Source organism: Capra hircus, chromosome 14 (assembly GCF_001704415.2).
Source record: "Capra hircus breed San Clemente chromosome 14, ASM170441v1, whole genome shotgun sequence".
Classification (NCBI taxonomy): Eukaryota; Metazoa; Chordata; class Mammalia; order Artiodactyla; family Bovidae; genus Capra; species Capra hircus.
Genome location: NC_030821.1, coordinates 24,300,152 through 24,324,050, shown reverse-complemented (window position 1 = coordinate 24,324,050; position 23,899 = coordinate 24,300,152). Strand labels below are relative to the sequence as shown.

General features: G+C 35.5%; 1 protein-coding gene across 8 annotated transcripts in view; it reads right to left on the bottom strand.

Annotated features, from left to right (window-relative positions):
- The window catches only part of OXR1 (oxidation resistance 1), a 461,155-nt gene continuing 446,663 nt past the window's right edge, over positions 9,408 to 23,899 (bottom strand). For 5 of the 8 annotated variants that reach the window (XM_005689166.3, XM_018058343.1, XM_018058340.1 and 2 more), the window contains 6 exons: positions 20,177 to 20,257; positions 18,258 to 18,383; positions 17,330 to 17,482; positions 15,865 to 15,960; positions 13,247 to 13,320; positions 9,408 to 11,316 (listed from right to left, as the gene is read on the bottom strand). In XM_005689166.3, the coding sequence (XP_005689223.2) occupies positions 11,181 to 11,316; positions 13,247 to 13,320; positions 15,865 to 15,960; positions 17,330 to 17,482; positions 18,258 to 18,383; positions 20,177 to 20,257 (666 nt within the window). In that variant the 3' untranslated portion in view covers positions 9,408 to 11,180. The remainder of the gene's footprint in view (positions 11,317 to 13,246; positions 13,321 to 15,864; positions 15,961 to 17,329; positions 17,483 to 18,257; positions 18,384 to 20,176; positions 20,258 to 23,899) is intronic. The other 3 variants (XM_018058341.1, XM_018058342.1, XM_018058346.1) reach the window with 1 other exon arrangement.

Here is a 23,899-nt window from a genome sequence, read left to right as displayed (position 1 = left end):
TTGTTTTTGTAATACTATTTTAAAGTATATTCCAAAGCACACTCCACAGAGTGTGGGCCATCACAAAGGGTGAATGCGGTGGCCGTGAAATGTGGCATAGTTGTTATAGCCTGGGTAATTTCATATGCTAATGAGTTGGAGGACTATTCCACCTGTTTTGGGGAAAGGGCGGAGATTTCCGGGATTTAGGCCACAGCCCACTCCTTGGTCTTTTATCAGTGCCTTGGAACTGTCATGCCACCTCTGGGTGTGTCATTTCACTTGCTGACTCAGAATCAAGGTCTAGTCTTGCCTGCCATCATGGTCCCATTTGATTCCAATCAGTTTATGTTGTGTCCTTGGGCTATGTCATTCTTTCAAAAATTGTGCCCTACCCCTTACCCTATTATAGTAGGAAGGGTACAGTCACATTTAAAATCAAACCTCATACCCGTCAGAGATGCTTAGCAGGCACAAACAAAACCTTGTGGTCACCAGGACCCAGAGAAAGGTGCAGTGACCCTCACAAAAGACTGAACCAGATCTGCTTGTGTTTGAGGGTCTCCTGTGGAGGCACGGGTCAGTGGCTGCCGCGGAGACAGGGGTTCTGGCTGCAGCGGTTCTGAGAGGTGCAGCAGGTGGAGGCAATGGTCCTTTTGGAGGAGGCTGCCATTAGCTCCACCACAGACCCACCAGGTGGGCTATCCAGAACTGGAGAACAATCACACCAAAGAAGTCCTCGCACTCTTGCAAAAGTTCTAGGCCGCACAAAGACTTTCCAATCCGGGGATCTGGCAAAAGGACTGAGAATCCCCAGGGAATCTGACTCTGAGGTCAGTGGGATTTCATTACAGAACTTCCACAGGACTGAGGGAAATAGAAACTCTTGGAGGATGCAAACAAAATCTATTCCAAGGAGAAAGGAGCAGGGACCTTCAAGGCCAAGCAGGTCTTTAGATAGGCATTTTCAGGAACTAATTTTATGAGCCCAATCCTTGTATCTTCTTATAGCTAGAAAAGCACTAAATCCCTTCATGGTGACATCAGCTCCTCACCATGACTAGCAGAGAACCTTTTCATAAGGATAAGCATTTTATTGCATGAACGTGCCCTCTACCAAAATCACATATATTGCCCTCCACCCACATACACCCCCCACCCCCTTAACACACCCCTCTCTGGAGCAGTTCCTCAGAGATATCTGAGGTGCCGTCTCCTGGGCTGCAATCCTCATTTTACCCCAAATAAAACTTAACTCACCTTTCATGTTGTGTATCTTTTAAAAGTCAACCATTTGTAGACACCCAGCTCCTCACCAGACTGCCTGCTCTCTCTCTCTCTCAAAGTGTATTCTTGCTTAAGTAAACTTTTTACTTTCTTAACCTCTGCGTTGTCTCTGAATTCCTTCATTAAGAGAGAAACACCTTAAAACTCTTTGGGAATACCACCAAGGATTATCTCCTGGCACTGTGTGCCCAGATTTGGGGAGCATCCCCGTCTTTTCACATAAAAACAACTTGTCTCTAACAGAACAAGAACAACATCACACTGACTTTTTGACCAAGAAATTCCAGTCCTGCAAGCAGCCAGACCCCACTTTTGGTAACAATAGGATATACTTTTATCCCTTATCTGCAGAGACAGAGAAAAAACACGTTCTCCAAGTTAGTCACCTCTTCTTTTGGAAAAAAAAAAAAAAAAACCCAGCCAGAATTAGCTCATAAGCAGTTACTGCTTACCTCTGACGAGGAGGAAAACAGTGCACACCCCTCAAATCTCTGAATTGTTTGCTTCAACATCTCAGGGAACAGAGAATTCAGAGGTGCTACTTAAAGGCTGATCTGCCTCCCATGGGCATCAGCAACACCTGTTGCTTGTCAGAAATGCAAATAAGGAGTCGCTTAGCACTGCAGAGGTTTCAAGTTTGGCATGCTGAAAAGTCCCCTGGAAAGCTTGCTAAGGATCCCTGGGTGCACCCCAGAGATTTCTGTAGGTCTGGGATGGGGCCCAAGAATTGGCTTTTCTAACTAGTTCCAAGGTGGTGCGACTATGGCTGTTATTCTTTAGACCACATTAGAGCAAAACAGGGAGAATTTGTCACTTTTTCAGGTTTTAACCTGTATCTTCTGACATAAAGCTCAGCTGCTTTCAGCTGTGTAACAGAAACTGGTTTAAATAACAAAGGGAATTTATTTCCTCATACAAAGTGTAGTTTAGAGGTTGGAGGGCTTCAGCTGTTGCCAATTATGTTGCCAACTACCTGGTTCTTTCCAAGTAAATGACCTCTTTCTGAATATAACTCAGAACTGTGAAGCAACCATGTGTGGCCATACATACCAACTAATCACTGCCCCTCACATTTATCTTCAGTCCTACCCATAGAGCATTTTTAGCACATTTTAGGGCTTCAGTAAAAAATGTTAATCTCTGTCCTTTCTCCTCCTTTGAGGATGTCTATTATTTCCACCCAAAACAATTTTTTTTCCCCTCCATTTTCACATTTTGCCACACCAGAATAACTGCTATGTGCTGGGTAGAGTGTGAAGAACAGACACACAGGGTCCTTTAAAAAAAAAAAACACAACAAAGCTTTAAAGTCTAGCTCAGATGACTTTCTAAGTTTTCTTCACCCTCTCCCCAAACCAGCTTAGGAATCCTTGCCACCCCAGCCTTTCCTCTTACATAATTATCACAATGTATTGTGTATGTATACTAAATGCTGTGTATATAAGAAAAACACCAATACAGTATACTAGCACATATATATGGAATTTAGAAAGATGGTAACGATAACCCTGTACGCGAGACAGCAAGAGAGACACAGATTTGTATAGAACAGTCTTTTGGGCTCTGTGGGAGAGGGAGAGGGTGGGATGATTTGGGAGAATGGCAATGAAACATGTATAATATCATATAAGAAACGAATCGCCAGTTTAGGTTCGATGCAGGATACAGGATGCTTGGGACTGGTGCACTGGGATAACCCAGAGAGATGGTATGGGTAGGGAGGTGGGAGGGGTTCAGGATTGGGAACACGTGTACACTCGTGGCAGATTCATGTTGATGTATGGCAAAACCAATACAGTATTGTAAAGTAAAAAAAAAAAAAAATTATGAATAAGTATAAAGTAGGCATGATCGTGTAGAAATGTTACCTGAAAACTGCGTTTGCTGTAAGATACAACCAAGCCAAATTGCAGAAGACTTATTACTTGCTCTAAGTAAGGAGAACACCAGGGATCTTTTCCAAAATAGTGTCTCTCTTAACAGCAAAACTGGGGAACTTTACGCTATTGGTACAGGCATATTCATGAAGGGGCTTGGGTGGTAGGCAGAGTTCAAACTTCAGTTGACTAATAACATGAGGGTCAGAAAAGGTCAACATCATTATCCCCTAGATTCCAGTTGATCTGGTTGTTGGGATTTAAGTTTTGCAAACCAGCTCTGCAAAGACAGTGCTTTATGCTAGCCTTAACCATGGACAGAGAACTAGCAGTCTTTACAACTGCTATCTTTGCTCTTGTTATTTCTCTTGCCTGGTAATGGTTTTGTTTCCAAATTTTTTTTTGTCCCCTTAAATCCATTTACTACTGGGATCTGTTCAAGGTCAAGCATTGTGGCCAGGCTTGATCAGAAAAAATAACTTAGGCCAAAAACGGCTTATGTCAAGAAAGCCACGCCTGGTTCTTTTTCTCCCTATCCCATATGCTTAGAGAAAGAGATAAATGAGGGAAAATGACAATGTGGGTATAAAGGCCATGAGTTATTGCAACATGGATCAGGGTCTGCTCAATTGATCTTAGTAGGATACTCTCATTTTAAAAAATGAAACATACGTGGTAATGAAGATTGAGGAGACAAAAATCCCATATAAGAAATATTATAGACTTCCCCAGTGGCTCAGTGGTAAAGAATCTGCCTGCCAATGTGGAGGACATGGATTCGACCCTTTGTCTGGGAAGATTCCACACGCCACAGAGAGACTAAGCCACAACTACTGAGTCCCTGTGCTCTAAGTACTGAAGCCTGTGAGCTCTAAAGACCATGCTCTGAAATAAGAGAAGTTACGGCAACAAGCCTGTGTGCCGCAACTGAAACCCAGGAACAGCAACGAAGACCCAGAACCAAAATTAAATTTAGAAGAAAGTTTCCATCCATTTTAAAAAGACAAAAAAAATCACATCTCATTAAACCCAAATCTTAAAATATCTAATGGTGTCTTAAAAATCATAACATTATATTCTTTTTTAATAGTACTCTTCTGTCTTGGTATAGTTAACTACATTGTTATTTCTCCACATAGGCAAAAAGAAAACAAAAAGCCATGAAGTCCTGAACGGACATGTCTTCACTTGAATAAATCCTCTGAAGAGTACAGAGTTGATTATAACTCCATTTAAGCTATTTGTTACACGGATGGTCTTTTCTTCTTTCATTCAGCCTGGTAAAGCCTTGTCAAAGAAAAGAAAGAATTTCCAATCCTAAAATTTCCTTTCAAGATACAACTCAAACAATATGAAAACACAAATACATAACACAGTGTGTACTATTTTTAATTGTAAAATAAAATGCAATAAAACAATACATACAGGAAAATGGTTGAAAAAAAGTACGGTACCTCCACATGAATGCAGCTCTAAAAAAATATAAGGTAGAGTGGGGGTAGATGAAGATGGCAGAACAGAAAGCTGAGCTCACCTCCACCCCAGGAACCCATCGAAAGCACACATGGAGTGACTCTTTCCGAAAACAAACTGGAGAATGGTAGAAAGGCTATTCTACAAGCAAGGCTCTAAAGAAAGATCCACACAGAGTCGGGCAGGAAGGGAAGAGAAGCTGTCATGTCAAGAGCTACACCCTGAGCAGGGAACACACAGGGGAGGGGGCAAGTCACAGGCTCGGGGGTCCCGGCTGGGGACTGAGGGCTTGAAACATACCCCCAGAGCTGGAGTCTAATGCTGGGAAGGTGACTCCTCTTATGCGACTTATGAGAGGGGTGTAAGAACTGAGACTCTGCTAGTGCAGCCTGCCTACTCCCAGGAACAAAGGCACAGGAAACAGACTGGAAACACCCAAGGCTCTGGCTGGTTCTGTGACCACTCCAGTGCACGCCCTGGCCCACGCTGGGCACCTGCATCAGCCCCTCTTGCTCTGGTGCAACTGCTTCTAGTAATGTCACCCCAGCAGCAACAAGTAAAATATATTCAATGTTCAAAATTTCATTCTTCTTAAGAGGAAACACATCTAACTGGAAGAAATGGCTGATTTTAGGACTGGGTTACAGAAAGTACAGGTTAAGTCTGAAACATCTTGGTGCACCTAAAGCAAGCAAGTGCTCAAGAAAATGGAGAAACACACAGAAGTCAGTATGATGGGGTTCCCACTGGTTAAATCTAGGACAGAAATAGATTATTTGATGCACTGAATTGAAAAAAGCAAAGAATAAACCCATCAGTCCATCTCCTTTCATTCTGCCTCATGTCTGGAAGTTCTTTTCCAACCCGCACACAAACCATGACAATAACAACATAATTTTCAAACGATGGAGAAACAAAAGTTCTTCCTTACAATAAACTCTGACAAACAAATGTGCTGGGAATAAAAAAATTAGAAAAATCATCATTTTGCAATCTTTTAGTAATTCAGGAAAGAAATGCTTAATTGATACCAAAAACACTGTGACAATCTGGTGAAGAATAGGGTATCTATGATATCAAAGTATCTCCCTACGTATTTCTTATTCATTACAAAGGGAAAAATTGATAGCAATGGAGAAACATGGTGGATACTATTTTAACAAAAGTATCACCAATAAAGGATAAACATACATTGTGTGCATCCTAATATGCTACAGAAGACACATCAATTCTCTTTTCCTGTCCAAAATGTATAATCTAAATACAGAAAAAATGCAGACATCCATATTGAAGTATATCAACAATCCTGAGTATCAATCAACAAAAACATCACTGTCATTAAATAGAAAGAATGACCAATGAGCTTTCCCAGGTTAAAGGAGATCAAAAAGAACAACTGAATGCAATATAGAATCTTGAATTAGATTATGGATCAGGAAAAATAGTGCTTTAAAAGATATTATTAGGACTATTGGTGAAATTAAAAAAATGGATTTTTAATTAAATCATATTACTGGATTATGTTAAATTTCCTGAATTCAATCACTTACTCTGGTTATTAAAAATGATATCCTTGTTCTTAGGAGATGCAACCAAACATTTACATTAAGTATAACAGAATTAGACTTAGTAAAATAGGTGAGCCAGGGAAGTACATGGAGGGAGCGGGGATATGACTGGGGAAGAGAAAGCAAGCAAACAGCTCTTTTGTAAACATGCTGGTACATATATTTTGGTAAACAAATATAAACATTACTGTAGGGTACATACAACGAATAAAATTTGCTGGCCAAAGTTAGCTTTGTTTAGTAGAATACTGGCAAAAAATTTTCTAAAGTTAACTCACTTCACTTAATAGGTTTTACTGGCTAACTTAATACTCTTGGCGTGTACATGCTCAGTCGCTTAGCTGTTTCTGACACTTTATGACCCCAAGGATTGTAGCCTGCCAGGATCCTCTGTCCATGGGATTTCTCAAGCAAGAATATTGGAGAGGGTTCCAATTTCCTTCTCCAGGGGGTCTTCATGACCCAAGGATCAAACTGGCATCTCCTACAGTTCCAGAACTGGCAACTGACAAAGTCTGCCTTTCTGATTCATAGTCATTTATATAATGTGTATATGAGACCTTCATTTGCTCTGTGTATTACAAAAACTGTTGATTGCCTTTTCATTTTCAATGTTTTATTTTGATGAAAAGTTCTTATAATTTTAATGTAGTATAATAATCAATTTTCCCTTTACAGTTAATGCTTTTCTGCCCTATGTATGGGTATTCTAAAGCCATGATGATTATTCTTCAGTATCTCTTATACTTTTCAAATTAAAAGCATTATTATTTTTTACCATTTACATTTATATCTATAACTTGTAACTTTTGCATGCAGTATGAGATAGGTTAAGATTCAGTGTTCCATACAGATATCCCATTAAACCGGCATCATTTACTGAAAAGACCTTTCTCTTCACTGAGCAGCAGTGCCAGTTTTTAAAAAAATCTTCAGTTTGTTTTCAGACTCTCTAACTTTGATTGGTTATTTAGTATATCCTTTGACCAATACTAATTATTTTAATCATCTTTTTAATAGATCATGAATATCTAGTATTTAAGACCACAGTCCATTCTTCACTGTTGCTTTAGTTAATCTTTGCGTTTACATTTCCATGTTAAATCACAGAATAGCTTATTTCCACAAATTCTGGCTGAGATTTTCACTGCCAATACAGATTGATTTTAGAGAAATAATTTCCTTCAATTATGTCAGTATGGTCCCTAATGGTATGTACTTCCCACTTATGTCTTTATCTTTTTGTTATATATCTGATATTTTCCATGGCATTACAAAATGACAGTATTTTAAGCTTCATTTTCTTATTTTTGGTTTAGAAAGAATAAAAACAAAGTTTTTATATATTTTTTTCTTTTTTTAATACTGAATTTGTCTTTAGTGACCTTGTTAAATCAACTAGTTTCAACAGTTGGATCTTTTTGGAAATGTCTATGTACACAACTATGTCATATACAAATGACATGTCTTTCATTCCCAATCCTTATGCCTTTTCTTCTTCTTGCTTTACTGAAATGGCTGGAACTTCCAAGACAATACTAAATACAAGTGGTGAAAGTAGTTATTATTGTCAGGTTTCCTATTTCTGGGAGGAAACTTTCAATAATTGACCATTACAGATAATGATTCCTGTACATTTTTCAAGGATAACTTTTTCATCAGGTTGAGGAAGATCATTTTTTCCCTAGTTTGCTAAGTTTTCAAAAAAATCATAAACAGGGACTGAAGTTGATCAAATGTTTCTTATGCTTCCACAGAGCTGATCATGGAAGAGACTGAAGTTCTCTCTTTTCTTAGCAGCCTGGAAGAGTTCATGTAAAACTGATCATTTTATTTTCCTTTAAAAACTTAAAAGCATTACCCAGTAGAAACATACATACAAGCTTGAGATTTCTGTGGGAAGGACTTTTTTTTAAATTAAGAGATTCAATTTCTTTAATACAAAAATTGTATTTCTTCACAGGGTCAGTTTTAATAAATTATTTTCCAAAACATTTTTCCATTTCACCCACACTGTCAGGTTTATTGATGCAAAGTTCTTCACAATATCCTATCCTTTTAAGGCCTGATGGCCCCAATGATGTTGCCATTTAAATTGTTCTTAACAGTGATTTGTCTTTTTCTTAATCTTGCTGGAGGGTCACAATTTTACTATTCTGAGATTTTGTTTTGTATGCTTGTTCTAAATTTTTTTACTTATATCTTTACTTTGTCCTACATTCTATTTCCACTAGGTTCAATTTGTTGCTGTTTTTTTAGCTGCTTGAGATGGAAGCTTAGAACCTTTTCTTCAGCTTGTCCCTTGATATTACTATACCCCAAAATTTATGTCAATAATTTTCTTTTCACTCAGTCTATAATCTCCAAAGATATCTCATACATAGACTGTGGCTTCAACAACTACCTGTATGATGTTGATTTAAAACTTTTAATCTATCAGAACAGAATAATAATCCCCACTCCCAGTCTACTGTCTAGTTTCTCATGTTGTATTATACTAAGGTTCACAACACACCTAACTTCCCTATCTGCTGACTGTTTCTATTCTTTGTAGATTACCCAGCCCAATGAATAATGTACCCCCTTCCTAAATTAGACACCCGAAAGCAATCCTTAACCTTTTCTGACATCCAACTAATAACCAGATCTTGTTAACCCTAATTCCTCAGTCTCTTTCAAATTCATGCCTCCTTTCTTATCACCATCGCTACTATTCGTATTCAGCCCTCATAATTTTTCTCCTGACTTCTCAACAGGCTTGTTTATTGGTCTCCTTATCTCTATTTTTCTCTCTACTAATAACTTTTACAGATATCTCTTTAAAGGGGAAATTTGACCATGTCATTCTTTTACTCAAATTTTCTTAACTGCTCCTGTGAGATAAATAAATTTTTTGACATTGTACAAAAACAAAGCTCTTTATGAAATTAGTCTTACCTTGCTATGGCACTCTCCACTAAAAAAAGAAAAAGAGTGACATAATTTAAAAATAACAAACACTCATGTTTACATGAGCTTCTCACATGCCAAGTACCTTGTTACATCCCCATTTTCTAAACTGTGGTGTTCCCTCCACTTAAATTCATCCCTCCATCATTAGTAATATTACCACAAACACCACAGTTTCTAGAACCATTTTTCACATGTAAAAGACAGTAGTATGGTTAATCAAAGACTTCTTAAATAGAAAATAACTTGATTATTCAATAAATACAAATTCAAATTTATATTTATATATTTAATTTTATTTGGTATACACCACTATGACCTTATTGTAACTGAAATCCAATACAGGATTTTTCTATGATTAGTCAACTCCACAAAGACAATAATACTGCTGTGGAAGACCAAAGGGAGGAAAACTGATATACTTATTTACAGTTCCCTATATTGTAAACATTTAATCTATACACTGTTAGTAACTTTTAATGAGAGCTTTACATAGACAAAGAAACGATGCCCTGCATTTCTATGCATATTCAGCAATAGCATATTAAATAGAATATCAGATTTTCTTTTTCATTAGCATTATGCTTTCTTTAGATATTATCTAAATTTTCAAAAGATCTAAATATATTTAAGTACTATACAACTAAAACTACTTAAGCCAACATATTTGGCTTATAATTTCATTTTTAGAATAATTTAAAGTGCTATAAGCAACCTGGCAATCAACACTTTCTATAAGAACAAAACTACCTTTAAACATTAATTTACAAGATAATATACAATGTTTATCTGGAATAGCTGAAATTTCAGCACAGGGTCACTGTCACATGTATAACAGCAGGATTCTTTTTTTTTTTGCATAACATGAAGCTTTGAAATTAACTGATGAATTATTGCCATAATGGCTTATTATTGGTTTCCTACAAAAGAGGATAAGAACTACTGATATATTCTATCTTTTCTTTTTTTTTGAGGTCACTTGACAGTAAGTCTGCATATTCAACAAGTCTACTGAGTTACAATATTCTACTATAATCATTGCCCTTTTGTAACAGCAAATGCTAATGGTAATAACATATGCCACTTAAAAAAAAAATCACAAGGTTTTTTTTTTTTCCTTTTGAATAGGAATCTGTATTTTGGAAGTTGGTGTGCAACAAGGCTAAAACAATAGAACTATAAAACAGTTTACCTGACACAATATGTTGACGAAATATGCATCTGTTTCATATTTTTTTAGTTATGATAATGCCCTGCTAAGCTACAAATATGTAAATAGATATTTTCTTGCTTGATATATTAAATCCAGTAGAATCATCAAGTTCTCATTCTCCTTTGTCATTTTATAACTCTTCATCAGACAATTCAATGATGAAAGCATATGCCCAAACCTGAAGACCATGTGCACTGTGGTCTATTACAATAAGAATTCTCCTCAAATTTCATTTTTATTAAAATGAAATTGAGATTACAGGCAAAATTAATAAAGAGAATGCAGTAGTGTGAGTTAAAACTAGAACTCAGTGATCTATGAAGTACGTGTTGTTTTGGCATGTTTTTTCCTAAGAGTAACTAGGTTGAGCATGTCCAATAGTCATTTGTGCCAACCTCACAGATAATGGCAGTATCATGTATTCATTCCCTAGATATCTCAAGTTAGACTACTTTAGTAAAACAATCAATATAGTTTGAAAAACAAAAAACCAAAATAGGTTCAACAAAAGAGCACCATCCTATTAGGAGACTGAGAAAACATGGATTATAGATGAGGTGGTCACTATGATCAAAATGCTACCAAAATTTTGACAAAACCTAAGCTGTTATGTTCCATGGACCCATGCCATGGTATAAACCTAAAAACGTCTGGGACAGAAACATGATTTTAAAAATAAATTCCAAAATTATAGCTATAATAAATGGTAATATGAACTAATTTTAAAACACGAGCTACATATTACATTGTATTGCTTCTTGAACTTTCCAAACAATGCTTGTTTGTCCATGTCAGGTTTGGGCCATTATCCTGCTAAGACAGAGAGCATAATATTCATTCAAAAGCCCAGATTTCAATGTCTTGGATAAAGAAATCTTCCTTCTTAGAAAGTGTATGATTCCCAAATGTTTTACAAGAATGGCTTCTTCCATGGTAGAGATCTCCGTCAAGCCATAGGGCAAATTCTCCCCTGTAATGTAGAGAAGAGAATAGTTCTAACAAGAGTCTTTTAATACTTATGCCCTAAGTTATAAAAGAATTATTGCAGAGGCTATAAAATATTAATTTAATGAGACATTTCAATATCCAACAACTCTAAACTCATTCTTTTTTCCAAACTGTTCTCTACTCCTTTCCACACTGGCACAAGGCAACTTTTTTTTGTTCATCCCATTATAAAATCACTGAACATACAGAGCAAGGAATATAATGAACCCTCTAAAATTAATTTCACAAAGAATTAGCTTTTGAGGCAGGCACTACTCTGTTATTCTTTGTCTGGTATTATGAATGTCTCTCTGCTGTTTGATTTTAACATATTTAATATGAGTTTCTCAGAGACATGAAAACTCCCTATCATCTAAAATAAAAAGTGTGGTTAGTGTTAAGGGTTCAATCTCCAATTCACAGCTGAGGAAACTTTGTTGTTCAAGGTCCCACACATAATGTGTGATGAAGCTGAGAATTTGAATCAGGTCTGATTCTAAATCCTATATTCAGTCTGTTACATGATTTTGATTTCTTTGGGGCTCCTGTTTGGAATTCTGGCTATCAAGTCCTTTCTTCCCATTTCCTGAGACCGTACTCTCCTTCAAAGACTGTAAATTTGTTTTCATTTGTTATCAAATGACCCAATGGTTATAGTTTAGCTTGCTGGAATCATGGTATATCATCAAAACCAAGTTCCAGCTGACATCTAATGACACTGTGTATATTACTTTCAAAGACTGAAGGCATGCTTAACAGTTTGAAATTATAAGCCACTTGCTTGTGAGGCTTTCCTGGAGAACTAACTGAATCACATGTAAGACTACCATTTGGAGTAGGGCTGACTGACTGCCCCTCTCCACCAAAAAAGATGTAACTGGAACATATGAACACCATAAGCTGATTCCAATAACTAAAAACAACATTGTTTTTAGTTACCCAGTTATGTCCTTCAGAGGCTATAATAACCATGCTTAATTTTTAATCACTGAAATAATGTCTTCCAAATACCTATCTACAGAGAAGTTGTTAAGAGAATTTGTTAGAATTGGGATGAGGCATATTCAGGCTAATAACATTCTGTAACCCGAATGAATTATATTATGTATATCTTCAAATATAGGAAATAAATAACACATAAATTTGGGAATTATTTAGTATGTATTATGTCTTATTTTGAAGGACACAAAGTAACAAATGAAGGAGATCACATCTGCTAGTTAAGGAGTCTGGGCTAGGAGGCAGTAGAGCCATCCATCTACAAACACCATGCAGACTAAACGAAGCTGGAACATCGGAATAAGAAACCGAAGTTGCCTGCAGTGCTTGCTATGCTAAACGAATCAAATCAAACTGCTGATTACTCATACTGCTAAAAACAAAATAAATAAGAAAACAAGCCCTGAAAACTTTGCAGGGGGAGGGGGGACGGTGGGATCACTAAAATTTTTAACAGGAAAACAAACTTCTATTGTTTAAAATATCAATCCAAATAGTCTCCAGGGTAGAATAATATGAAAAATTTTAGACCTTTTTTAAAAACAATAAATTGAAAGAAAGAATAAATCATCATAATTTTTTGAAAATTTGAGAAGCTCAAAGAGATTAGTATATTTCTCTGTCAAATATCAAGGAGTCACTGTACTCTAGAAGATGGGTTTTAATCGAAAGGGAATCAACTAAACAGCATTCTGAGATGAATAAACAAATATTCTATCAAGGGTTTCATATATTACACTTATGCACTTTCCTGCAAATATATACTTTCTTAGTCATAGTATAAAAATTAGTCATAAAATATAAATTAGAATTCTAATGTCAAAACTTTTCAAAGATAGCTGATTTAAACATAACACAAATGAATTCTTAAAGTTTCTTTTAAAATCTCATAGTCAAATTTTCAAGAGACTTACCCTCCACCACCAAAAGCTAGTGAATCCATGTCTCCTTTGATAAAAAACATATTATCTCCTGTCCACTTAAAGACCTACAAAAATGAAAAAAAAAAAAACAAACCCTTTAAATATGTAGATGAAAATGATTACTATAGTTAGCTTTCCTGAATCCCAAATAGTTAATAAAGCCTAGATAGACAGCAAGAAGAATAAAAAGAACAGAAAAAGTTTGGGCCGAAAGGGTGGTGCTTTTGCTTTTAGCATTTGTAAGACTAAATTTGAAGGCATGTGTTCAACTGCAACATAATTTAAATACACAAATCTTACTATTTCTTCATATATACAAATTTTCCTCACTACACAGGTATCAAGAATTCGATGGTTAATGAGAAATGTTAAAGAAAGTAAATCAGCTAAAAACTGAGTAGATGCCATTTTTAACATCAAATTTAAGTGAAGTAAAAGTCGCTCAGTTTTGCCCAACTCTTTGCAACCCCATGAATTATACAGTCCATGGAATTCTCCAGGCCAGAATACTGGAGTGGGTAGCCGTTCCCTCTTCCAGGGACATCAAATATAAATATATATTAATTTGATAATATTTTAATATTTTGATATATGGCCAAGGTCTTTTCTTTGGGTATGCATTGCTCTATCATTATTCTCATAAAAACGAGTAACATGCTTATGACTTCCAGTTTCAATTTCTTTAAAGAGCAATGAATATAAAAATATCTGAGAAATTCAAGGGTAAAAACTCCTGGATGTTGGGTTTCCCTGGTGGTCCAGTGGTTAAGAATCCTCTTGCCAATGCAGGAGACAGGGGTTCAACCCTTAATCCAGAAAGATCCCACATGCTGCCAGGCAAGTAAGCCCATGTGCCACAACTACTAAACCTGTGCTCTAGAGCCCATGAGCTGCAACTACTGCAGCACACGGGCCCTAGAGCCTGTACTCTGCAACAACAGAAGCCACCACACTGAGAAGCCCACAACTAGAGAGTAGCCCCTACTCTCCATAATCAGAGAAAGTCCATGTGCAGCAACAAAGACCCAGAGCAGCCAAAAAAAACAAAAAACTTTATAGTAATATTATTAAATATTTTCAATCTTTCATGGAAGTTCTATCTAAACGTGATATTAATACGACATCAATTTCCAGCACCTCGTCTTTATAAACATTTTCCGAAGTATTCATTATAGTTCTCAATAAACTTAAACACTCACTTTTTCATAGATACATAACATTTGTTTAATTGCATTGTTAGTTAACAGGTAGAAACAGTATCACAAAAAGGACTGAAAACAAGCACAACTGAAACTTCCAAAATCTGTAACAACTACAAGCTTTCAGCTAGCTGTAAGCATCAGCTGACATGTTTTATGGAAGGAATGGAAAGCACTGGTTAATCTAGCGAGCACTTAAACCCAAGTTTGTTAAGAGAGTTTTTCTTGTGCTACCAAATTATATTTTGTTCATGCCTCCCTGGTGGCTCAGCTGGTAAAGAATCTGCCTGCAATGCGGGAGACTTGGGTTCGATCCCTGGGTTGGGAAGATCCCCTGGAGAAAGGAAAGGCCACCCGTTCCAGTATTCTGGCCTGGAGAATTCAATGGACTGTATAGTCCATGGGGTCATAAAGAGTCGGACACAACTGAGACTTTCACTTTCTATAAGCTGTGCTTAGTCACTCAGTAGCGTCCAACTCTTTGCATACACGTGGACTGCAGCTCGTCAGGCTCCTCTGTCCATGGGGATTCTCCAGGTAAGAAGACTGGAATGGGTTGCCATGCCCTCCTCCAGGGGATCTTCCCAACCCAGGGATTGAATCCAGGTCTCCTGGCATTGCAGGCAGATTCCTTACTAACTGAGCCACCAGGAAGGCATGAACAAAATAGAATTTGGTAACACAATAAAAACTCTCCTAACAAAATTGGGTTTAAGTGGCTCATCAGATTAACCAGAAGCTGTACCTAAAGACAACTGTTTTTTGTTTTTTTAAGCAACTATGTTGGTTCCTATTTTCAAGATTAAAATTTTATCTCCTAGGAACTGTCTGACATGCTGCACCAGACTATTAGAGACACTAAGACTGCACTCGATGCTTCGAACAGAGTCGCACATTCACTAAAATTTAGGTACATTTAAAAATTTTAGATCTTATTGGCATTAGAAAGTATCTACTTTAGTCAAGTCACAATAAAAAAAAATCAAGTAATCACTTTTGATTTAAACCCAAATGACTTATTTTTTAAGTTTTTAAGACTGACTTTCATTATTAAAACTTATTTAGTAAGTTAAGGTTTCTAGAAATTTTACAATGACAATTCATAAACAAAATAGTAATTATGATGTATACTTCTTACTGGGCCCACAGTGTGTGTCTGGTACCACATCAAGTGTTACACATATATGGTTCTCATTCAATTTTCAAACAACCCTGTTACATTTTATGATTCCCATTCTATCCATAGGAAAGTTGAAGGTGAAAATGGTAAGGGGAAAAAAAAAGTGCTAAGTTAACAGTAAAAGGCAGAAACTGAGAGTCAAATCCAAGTATGCAAAACTCCAGACTGAATGTTCTATTCATGATACCATCTCTTCACAAACTGAATATAACTGGAATAACTGTCCTTACCTCAAATTCTGGACAGAATGTAAAAACAAAGGTCTCTCCAGTACCATAAAAGCCATCACTCACTTTAAATGGCTCAGATGCTAATGCACCAAAAACCTAAGGATTAAAAAAAGCATGTTCAATGACACAACTATCAATTTGTTCCTTTAAGCATTAGCCCATTACATATGTTTAAGTAAAATACAAAAAAAAAAGGAAATATACCATAGTTTTATCTATCTGTACTTAAATAGAGAAGCATGATCAGTTGTTAAGCAACTCATATTACTGGCAGGTATAAACATATCAGTTTCTCAGTGGGAAAATGCTAGATTTTTCCTAGTTTTGAAATCTAGAAAAATGTTCATTATAACAATTAAAAAAGACAAAAAGTGGTAGACACATTTCAGGATGACAATATATGTATAATAAAGACCACAGCTGTTGTGGTGCTGTAGAACTTAAAAAGGCAAAAACCCTCCAGCATAGGTAAACATTCTACTACTAAAAAGGTATGCTAGTTTTTCATTACACAGTAAATTCCATGAGGACAGAATTTGGGTCTGAATTGTTCAGTACTATAATGCCTTGGCCTTACACAGTACAAGACACACAATGAATAAGAGGCCTGGACAAGTCAATCTCTAGGTCTAACGTTTCAGATCTTGAAATGGGAATGTAGAGTTTGATTGATGATCTCTATAGTCATTATACCTCCTCATATTCTATTTTCATACTCTTAATTTTTAAATAGATTTTCTTATTGTAAGGTATGTGTATGTGTGTAAATATATATATGTATAAAATATAATTATACAGCTCGATATGGAATTAGCACAAAGCAAAGTCCCATTAAACCTTCATTCATATTAAGAAACGAGATATTACCAGCACTCCGGAAACTCCCTTTGTGCCTCCTCCATGTGACCACCTCCACCTCCCCAAAGGAAGCTACCAGGTCTGATGACACCAAAGATTTGTTCTGTCCGTTTATGAAACTACTGTTTCAGAGATAACCAATGTTTTTCTTGCTTATCTGTGACTTTGTCCTTGGTCTCATCCTCACACAATTATCTATAACTTTCAAAACTTTCTCCACAGTTCAAGACTGTCAATTTTCACCATTTCCCTGAACCTCACTCTTATCTCCTTCAGACAGAAATGAACAATACAAACACCTCTTTTACTTTTTATAGGTTCTCACTATACCAGGCATATTTTGCTTGGCATTAGAGATACTCCCATACTTTAATATTTTTTTCTACCAGACTGTAATTCTTTGAAGGTAGGAACTCTTTATTTGATTATTCATGCTCATATCTATCCCTCTGCAGAACTCAGCATTGCCTTGCATATCAAGAGCACTCAATAATTAACAAATAAACTTAATAAAATATACTAATGCTTTTTATCAAAAGAATATGCTAAAATTCCTGCTACTTCCATCTCTTAAAAGGTAAGGTGTCTATGTTGTTACTTTTCATACCTGACCATCACTGTCTTTAATCACCATCAGCACTGGAGTGTCTAAACCTGTCATTGTTCGATAAAGGGTCTTCAAGCTTGTGCCATGCTTCCCAGTGCCATAAACAAGAGTCCATGGATAGCCGATTGTTCTTGGTGGAAGATGCTTGGTAAGCTTTGAAAAATAAATTGTTAACACATACTTGATAGCTTCTTATTGTCAATCTGTAGAATATTAATGCCAGTTGGAATTAAATACTTTATAAAATGTAGGCTATGAAAGTAACAGTAAAAATTAAAATTATTTATCATTATGAAAGATACAGAGATGCTTGAAGTCTGTACATTTCTTGGTATAAATACTAATTGTTCATTAGACAAAGAATCACATCAAACAATACATATATTAGAGGCAAGAAACATGGATTCCTTACTGTTTGCATCCTCTGTATCAAATTAACAAAAATATCAGATGAACTGTTACCTTGATTATTAACACCTCTTAAATATAGAGTAAGACTCTCAGAATTAGAAATCAAGCTTCAATATGTTACAGCTGTATGGCTCTGAATATTTATTCAAACCTCTCTAAACCCAAGTTTCTTCATTTACAAAATGTGACAATAAGAGCATTCAACTCCTACAGGGGCTGCAACAACTAAATTAGATAACCTGTACAAAGCAGGTAACTGGCGCACAGTAAGAAATTAAAAACTGGCAATTATACTGTCTCACCTAAATTACTATTGCCGTTTATTTTAATGTCTGGTTACCCAAATCTCCTAATATCTTCCATTACATTAATTGCTATAATTTGTTTACTTTTTCTTCATTGAAGAGTAAGAATAGGAGCAATAACTCTGCTTCTTCAGTTTTTAAATCAACTAAAAAGAAGCTATTTTACTCTCATGGGCACATATCAGAAATGTACAAAAGTGGGTACATCATACCTTTTCAATTTGATCTGGCAGCAAGAGATCACTGGGATCACTGAGGTTTGGTCGAAAAGATTCAGATTCCAGGTCTGCTCTCACTGGAGTAGTCTGCTTTGAATTTACGTCTTCCCTCGTAGTAATCTAAAGAAGCAGACAGAAGCAATATATTAAGGTAAAACTGCAACAAACCTTTAAAATGTTTAGCCTTTTGAGAGATATCAAATCTTATACCTTGAAAAAGATGGCTAAAGCTTTAATTTAGGATTGTAGAAGGCAAAAGATGCTCCATCTAATAACAATGGCATGTCTAACGTAGAAAGAGATTTCTGCTAAAGAAGACATTTTCCTCATCCACTATATGAATAAGGACAGGTATTGAAAGATAAACCCTGTATTTCTGTGTATAAAGGGTAAATTGCATGCAAACTATACTTCTGTTGAAGGGCACAAGTGAGCAACCTAGCCTGCTTTTTTCTCTGTGCTATTTAAAGAGATTATTTTTATGAGATTATTTTTTTCATGGTAAACAAAATTTGCCAAAAATAATTAAGAAAACTTCCTGGGTGCCAAAATTTTAATTTTAATTTAAAAAATAGTACAATAAAAAGTATAATGCTTCATTGGTGTGCATGTATATGTGAATTTATATGCTTTGAAAAGTTACTGTTATTTTTTAAAATGCCTTTAAAATTTTTACTTTCCAAACACAAATTTTTTAAATCTAATTGAACCAAAAAATACATCTAAAACTTAAACTTGTTCACAAACCTATTTTTTAAATTAGAACAATTTGATGCACTGAAAAGAATGTATATGTTTGATGAAAATGATGTCACTGATAATCTTAAAATGATAAAAAAATATTCATTAAATAAAAATAAATTCTTTTAGAATGTATTACATTGGCACTTTTTCATGTTAATCTATAAAATGCAATAATATTAGAAAGTAAAATATATGAAAACATAAGTATTACTGATGAAACTTTTAAATCAGAAAACAGAATTCTATTGGAGCAGATAACTAAAATGCAGCAATTTTCGGCGATTGTGATTCCACACAGGAATGAAATCTTGCTAAATTATTTTGTTCCTTTAACAGATTTCTTAGCAACCCTTAACAACATACATTTTCAACCAATACATGTTCTAGAACTGTATTGCTTTTTGATGAGAACTATATTAATTCTTTCACATCATGTTTTACCCTTATTTTGATGATGTGAAAGGTTAAAAAAAAAATCTAAGGCAGCATGAGAAGCATTAAAAGAAAAAAAATCAGGAAAGCGTATCTCATTAAGAAAGAGGAAAACACACAATAATGCACAAAACTGAAAAATGAGTTCAAATATATACTTATTTCTGAAAAATCACAAAGGTTATTTCACATGTTTTTAAACAATTCATCTAGTTCTAGTGCCTAATCAATACTACTCCAAAATATTTCTAATACCAACCAGGAAAATCTCAAGGACAAAAACAATTCATCTCATTAAGATATTTGATGTAAGGTTGATACAACTGAAATAGCCTTAAAGAGAACCTTGCTATCCATTAACCTTTTAAACATTTCCCCATAGTACCACATCTTTCAGATACTGTTTAGTAAAGATTCAATCTCAAACTCAAGACATTCTTCCAATGTTAAATGAAAACTCCTCATCAATCTAAGAAACACAGTACTAAGAACAGTTCTAAAATAACAGAAAATTCCTCTGAATATTTTTAATAAATGAAAAGATGCCAGAAAAGATAGCCCTATAGCTCTTGAAGGCAATACTGTACTCTTATTAATACAAAAAGGAATTTTCTGATGGGGCATTTTAGTGCTGCAGTCAAAACAAATCCTTCAAAAAAGAGATTTGCTCTGATGAAAGACACTAAAAATAGGAAGTATTCCATCTCTGAAGGGGTTTAAACTACTGAAGGGGGCACCTGGAGACGTCTGCAGAGTGTGCGCAGTTCTTCAGTATTTAGAGCATCGATCCTGCGGTGATACTCAGCCACTGACACTACCTGAATATGGAGACAGGAAGACAATAATTCCACTGACAGTTGAGAAAAACAGCCCAAATAAAATAAAAACTGGAGAAGTTTAAATGGGAAAGAGAACTGTAATTAGGATTTCTTTCCCCACTCCATGCTGAAAATCCAAGAGATTTATATATTAATCTACAGTGAAATACACACGAATATATTTAACTTATTAACTACCACATCCAACTAACTGCTACTAGTACACAATGTAAAAGGTTTATTTTATGGATTGTTTCATGTAGACAAAATTTGACTAGGTAGCATCACAGTCCTTTATTAAAAAAATGCTATATGAAATATAACATGTTTGCCAACATCAAAGATAACATCTAAAATCTAACTGTGTTGCAGTTTACAAAAAAAAAAGGTAGTTTCAACTCTCCCAATCAGTTTAACTCAAGCATTACATCCTAACAGCAATGCTGGAAAAATTTCTTCTTGGCAAAGGTAGCATATACCCAAGCTATACAGTCTGTATCATAATAAAGAAGCAGAAGAGCAAGAAAAAGATATGAAGCACATTTTAAAACCTAGGACAATAAGAAAAATAAGCTCCAGAAACAGAACATTAGATTTTTAAAAGCATATCTAATTGTATTCTCAGGCATGTCTACTTCAGTCTTTCTAAATAACCCTGAACTGAAAGTTTTTGCCTCTCCTCTACGGTACTACTTTAGAGTTGGTACTGTAGCAGTTATCTGTGACTAAAACTCAATGCCTTTCCTACATTCTAAATTACTAAAGGGAATTCTGTATCTTCTATAGTTGCCTAGACCAGTCTATTGCACACTGCTGAACCTGAAAGCCATGTATGACAGATAAACATTACAAAAAGCCCACGAAAACAGACAAGTTTCCTCAGACTGACACAACAGCTACAGCTTTTTCAGATCATGACATAATTAACAAAACAGTAACCATAACACAGTGAACTCTGGTCGTGCTATAATATGTGCTGAATACTCCTGAGCTATGACAAATTCCTCTTGTGATCAAACAGTTATGTGCAGAGGTTCTGGCCACAAAATGCAGTTAAACCAATTGACCCACAAGAGTTTAGATTTCTAAACTAGGTTTTTAAAAAGGTTCTTGTTCTAGCCAACTGAAAGGAATCAGTCACCTCTATAAAGAGCTAGGTAAACTTGGTGAAAGCAATGAGAGACATGAGAATAAAAAAACGGAAAAGAAACTGAACAGATTTTCTCATTCTGGCCATTATTAGATTGACTTTCGCAAAGCAAAGAACACATACAATATGATAGCTGACTCTTTACTTACAAAGAAACCTTAAGTGGTTATGATCTCAACTTCTGGGGAATCGGATAGAACTAGGTTTTCCTCCTCCTTTATCTATTTTTCTCAATGGAAACAATAAGACAAAGGAAAGAATAAGAGTACATAAAGGAATGAAAACAATAAGAGTACATACCAAACAGGGTTTCTGTGTAAATAAAAAGAAGAAATGAAATGCACATGAAGGACTGAATATAGTGCCCACCACAGAATAAACAGGGTTTAACACTACTTTTACTTGATGATTTTCCATCATTTATTTACCTAAGGACCAGAGGATAATGCTGGAGAGTATACATATTTATGTTTGGTTTTTATTTTTGATATTAAAACATTTCAGTTTTCAATCTTCCCGACCCAGGAATTGAACAGAGGTATCCTGTATTGCAAGCAGATTCTTTACCAACTGAGTTATCAGGGAGGCCCAGTTTCCCTACTCTGAAATTTAAATTTAAAAATATTAAAGATCGTTCAATTAAGAACAACAGCATTTTCAGTAAGTATGAAAGAAAAATTAGGTACTAAAAGTAAAAAACTAAAAATCACAGCTTCCTTTTGTAAGGCACAAAAAGAACTTTCTGCAAAATATTTAAAGATCAGTTATATTTTTCTTCTGTTTTCCTATGGCATTCAGTCTACAGGAGTTTTCTATACAAGAGGTTTCAAATTATATGACTTAACTATTCCTTTCCATTCTTTCTATTCTTCCACTCAATGCTTATCTTACACTTAAAGCTCTTCTTTTACCATATAAATCACACTTCCTGGAGGACAAAAAAGTTGAATTTGCTCACAAAGGGATCAGTTATAATCTATGTACCAACATCATCTAGAACAGGAACTGACAGTGAGGGAACCATAAATTGCCATTATAAGCTTATTATATCTGGTAATGTCATAGTTTCTTTAATGTCACAAATCTACTTTTCTAATTTTTTTTAAAACTATATTACTTTCTTAGACTTACAAACTCATCACCTCCTTACCCTTAAATATTTACTCATGCTGTGATGAATGGAGATATACAACATTGTCAAAAGTGCAGGTAAGCTAATAAAGAAGAAAGATTTGAAATCAAATGACTATGATCTCAGATGGCCTTGGCTTGAAGCAGTATTTCGGTTCCCTGGCCAGAGACTGAAGTCACGTCGTGGCAGTGATAACGCAGAATCCCAGCCACTGGACCACCAAGCACAGTGGCCACTGACAAGGCCCTTGACTCACTGGCTCTATATAAATGAACTCCCACAGAGAGACAAAATGTATCGAAACAAGTACAGTGTTTATTAGGAGGAAAAAGGGTATGTTATGAATAGACTCACATCAGTGAACTCAGGGAGCACATCTTGCATTCATGGTAGTTTAAACAGTCATAAGGGGCATTCTCTTCTGGGCTTCCTTTGGCCAATCACCTTGCTTTGCCTGGTTCTGAAACTGTATCTGGCTTATCCCACAGACCTTCCATGTGTGTTCACACATCTCTTAGACAAGATGGATTCTCGCAAAGAGACCTATGGGTAGACTGACATCATGTACTATGGGGAGACACCGCCCCCCACACCTTTTGACCTCCGAGGAGCCTTCTGTGCATGTGTAGTTAGGAAGGTCTCTGACTTTGAGAATGAGAAATATATGGTTTATTAGCTTTATTCTGGGCAAGGCTCAGATTCTCCTTCTTCCTGCTGTTGTCTTCATCTTGGAATATCTGCCCATAAAGAACAAACTCCAGCTGCTCAGCCTTAGGTCCATCTATCTCCTCCAGCAACTAAAGAAATATACTTCCCCCTAACAAAATGAATAAAGAGATACAGATTCCTAGTATATATGGTAGATCTGAAATTAGTCTCAAATTAACTTTCAAACCCCTTAGTAAATCATAATCCATTACACATAAATAGATGCAGAAAAAGCATTAGTCAGAATCTCACATGCATTATAAAAACTCTCAGCAACCTAGAAATAGAGAGCAACTCCTTAAACGTGATAAAGAACATCTAATTAAAAAAATCCTACAATTAAAATACTTTTCAACTCTTACTCAATATTCTAGGAAGACCTAGCTAACACAGTAAAACACTGAAAAGGAAATAAAAGGTATACAGGTGGGAAGGATGGAATTAAACTCTAAGCACATGACATGATTACCTGTAAAGAAAATTCTAAAAAAATCAACAAAAAACAATGGAATTAATAAGCAATTGTAGCAGGTTAGCTGGATATAAGGTTAATATAGAAAAGTCAACTGCTTCTCTATATATCAGCAATGAGTAATGGGAAACTGAAATGTAAAATAATACTATTTATTTTAGTACAGAAAAAATATCAGTT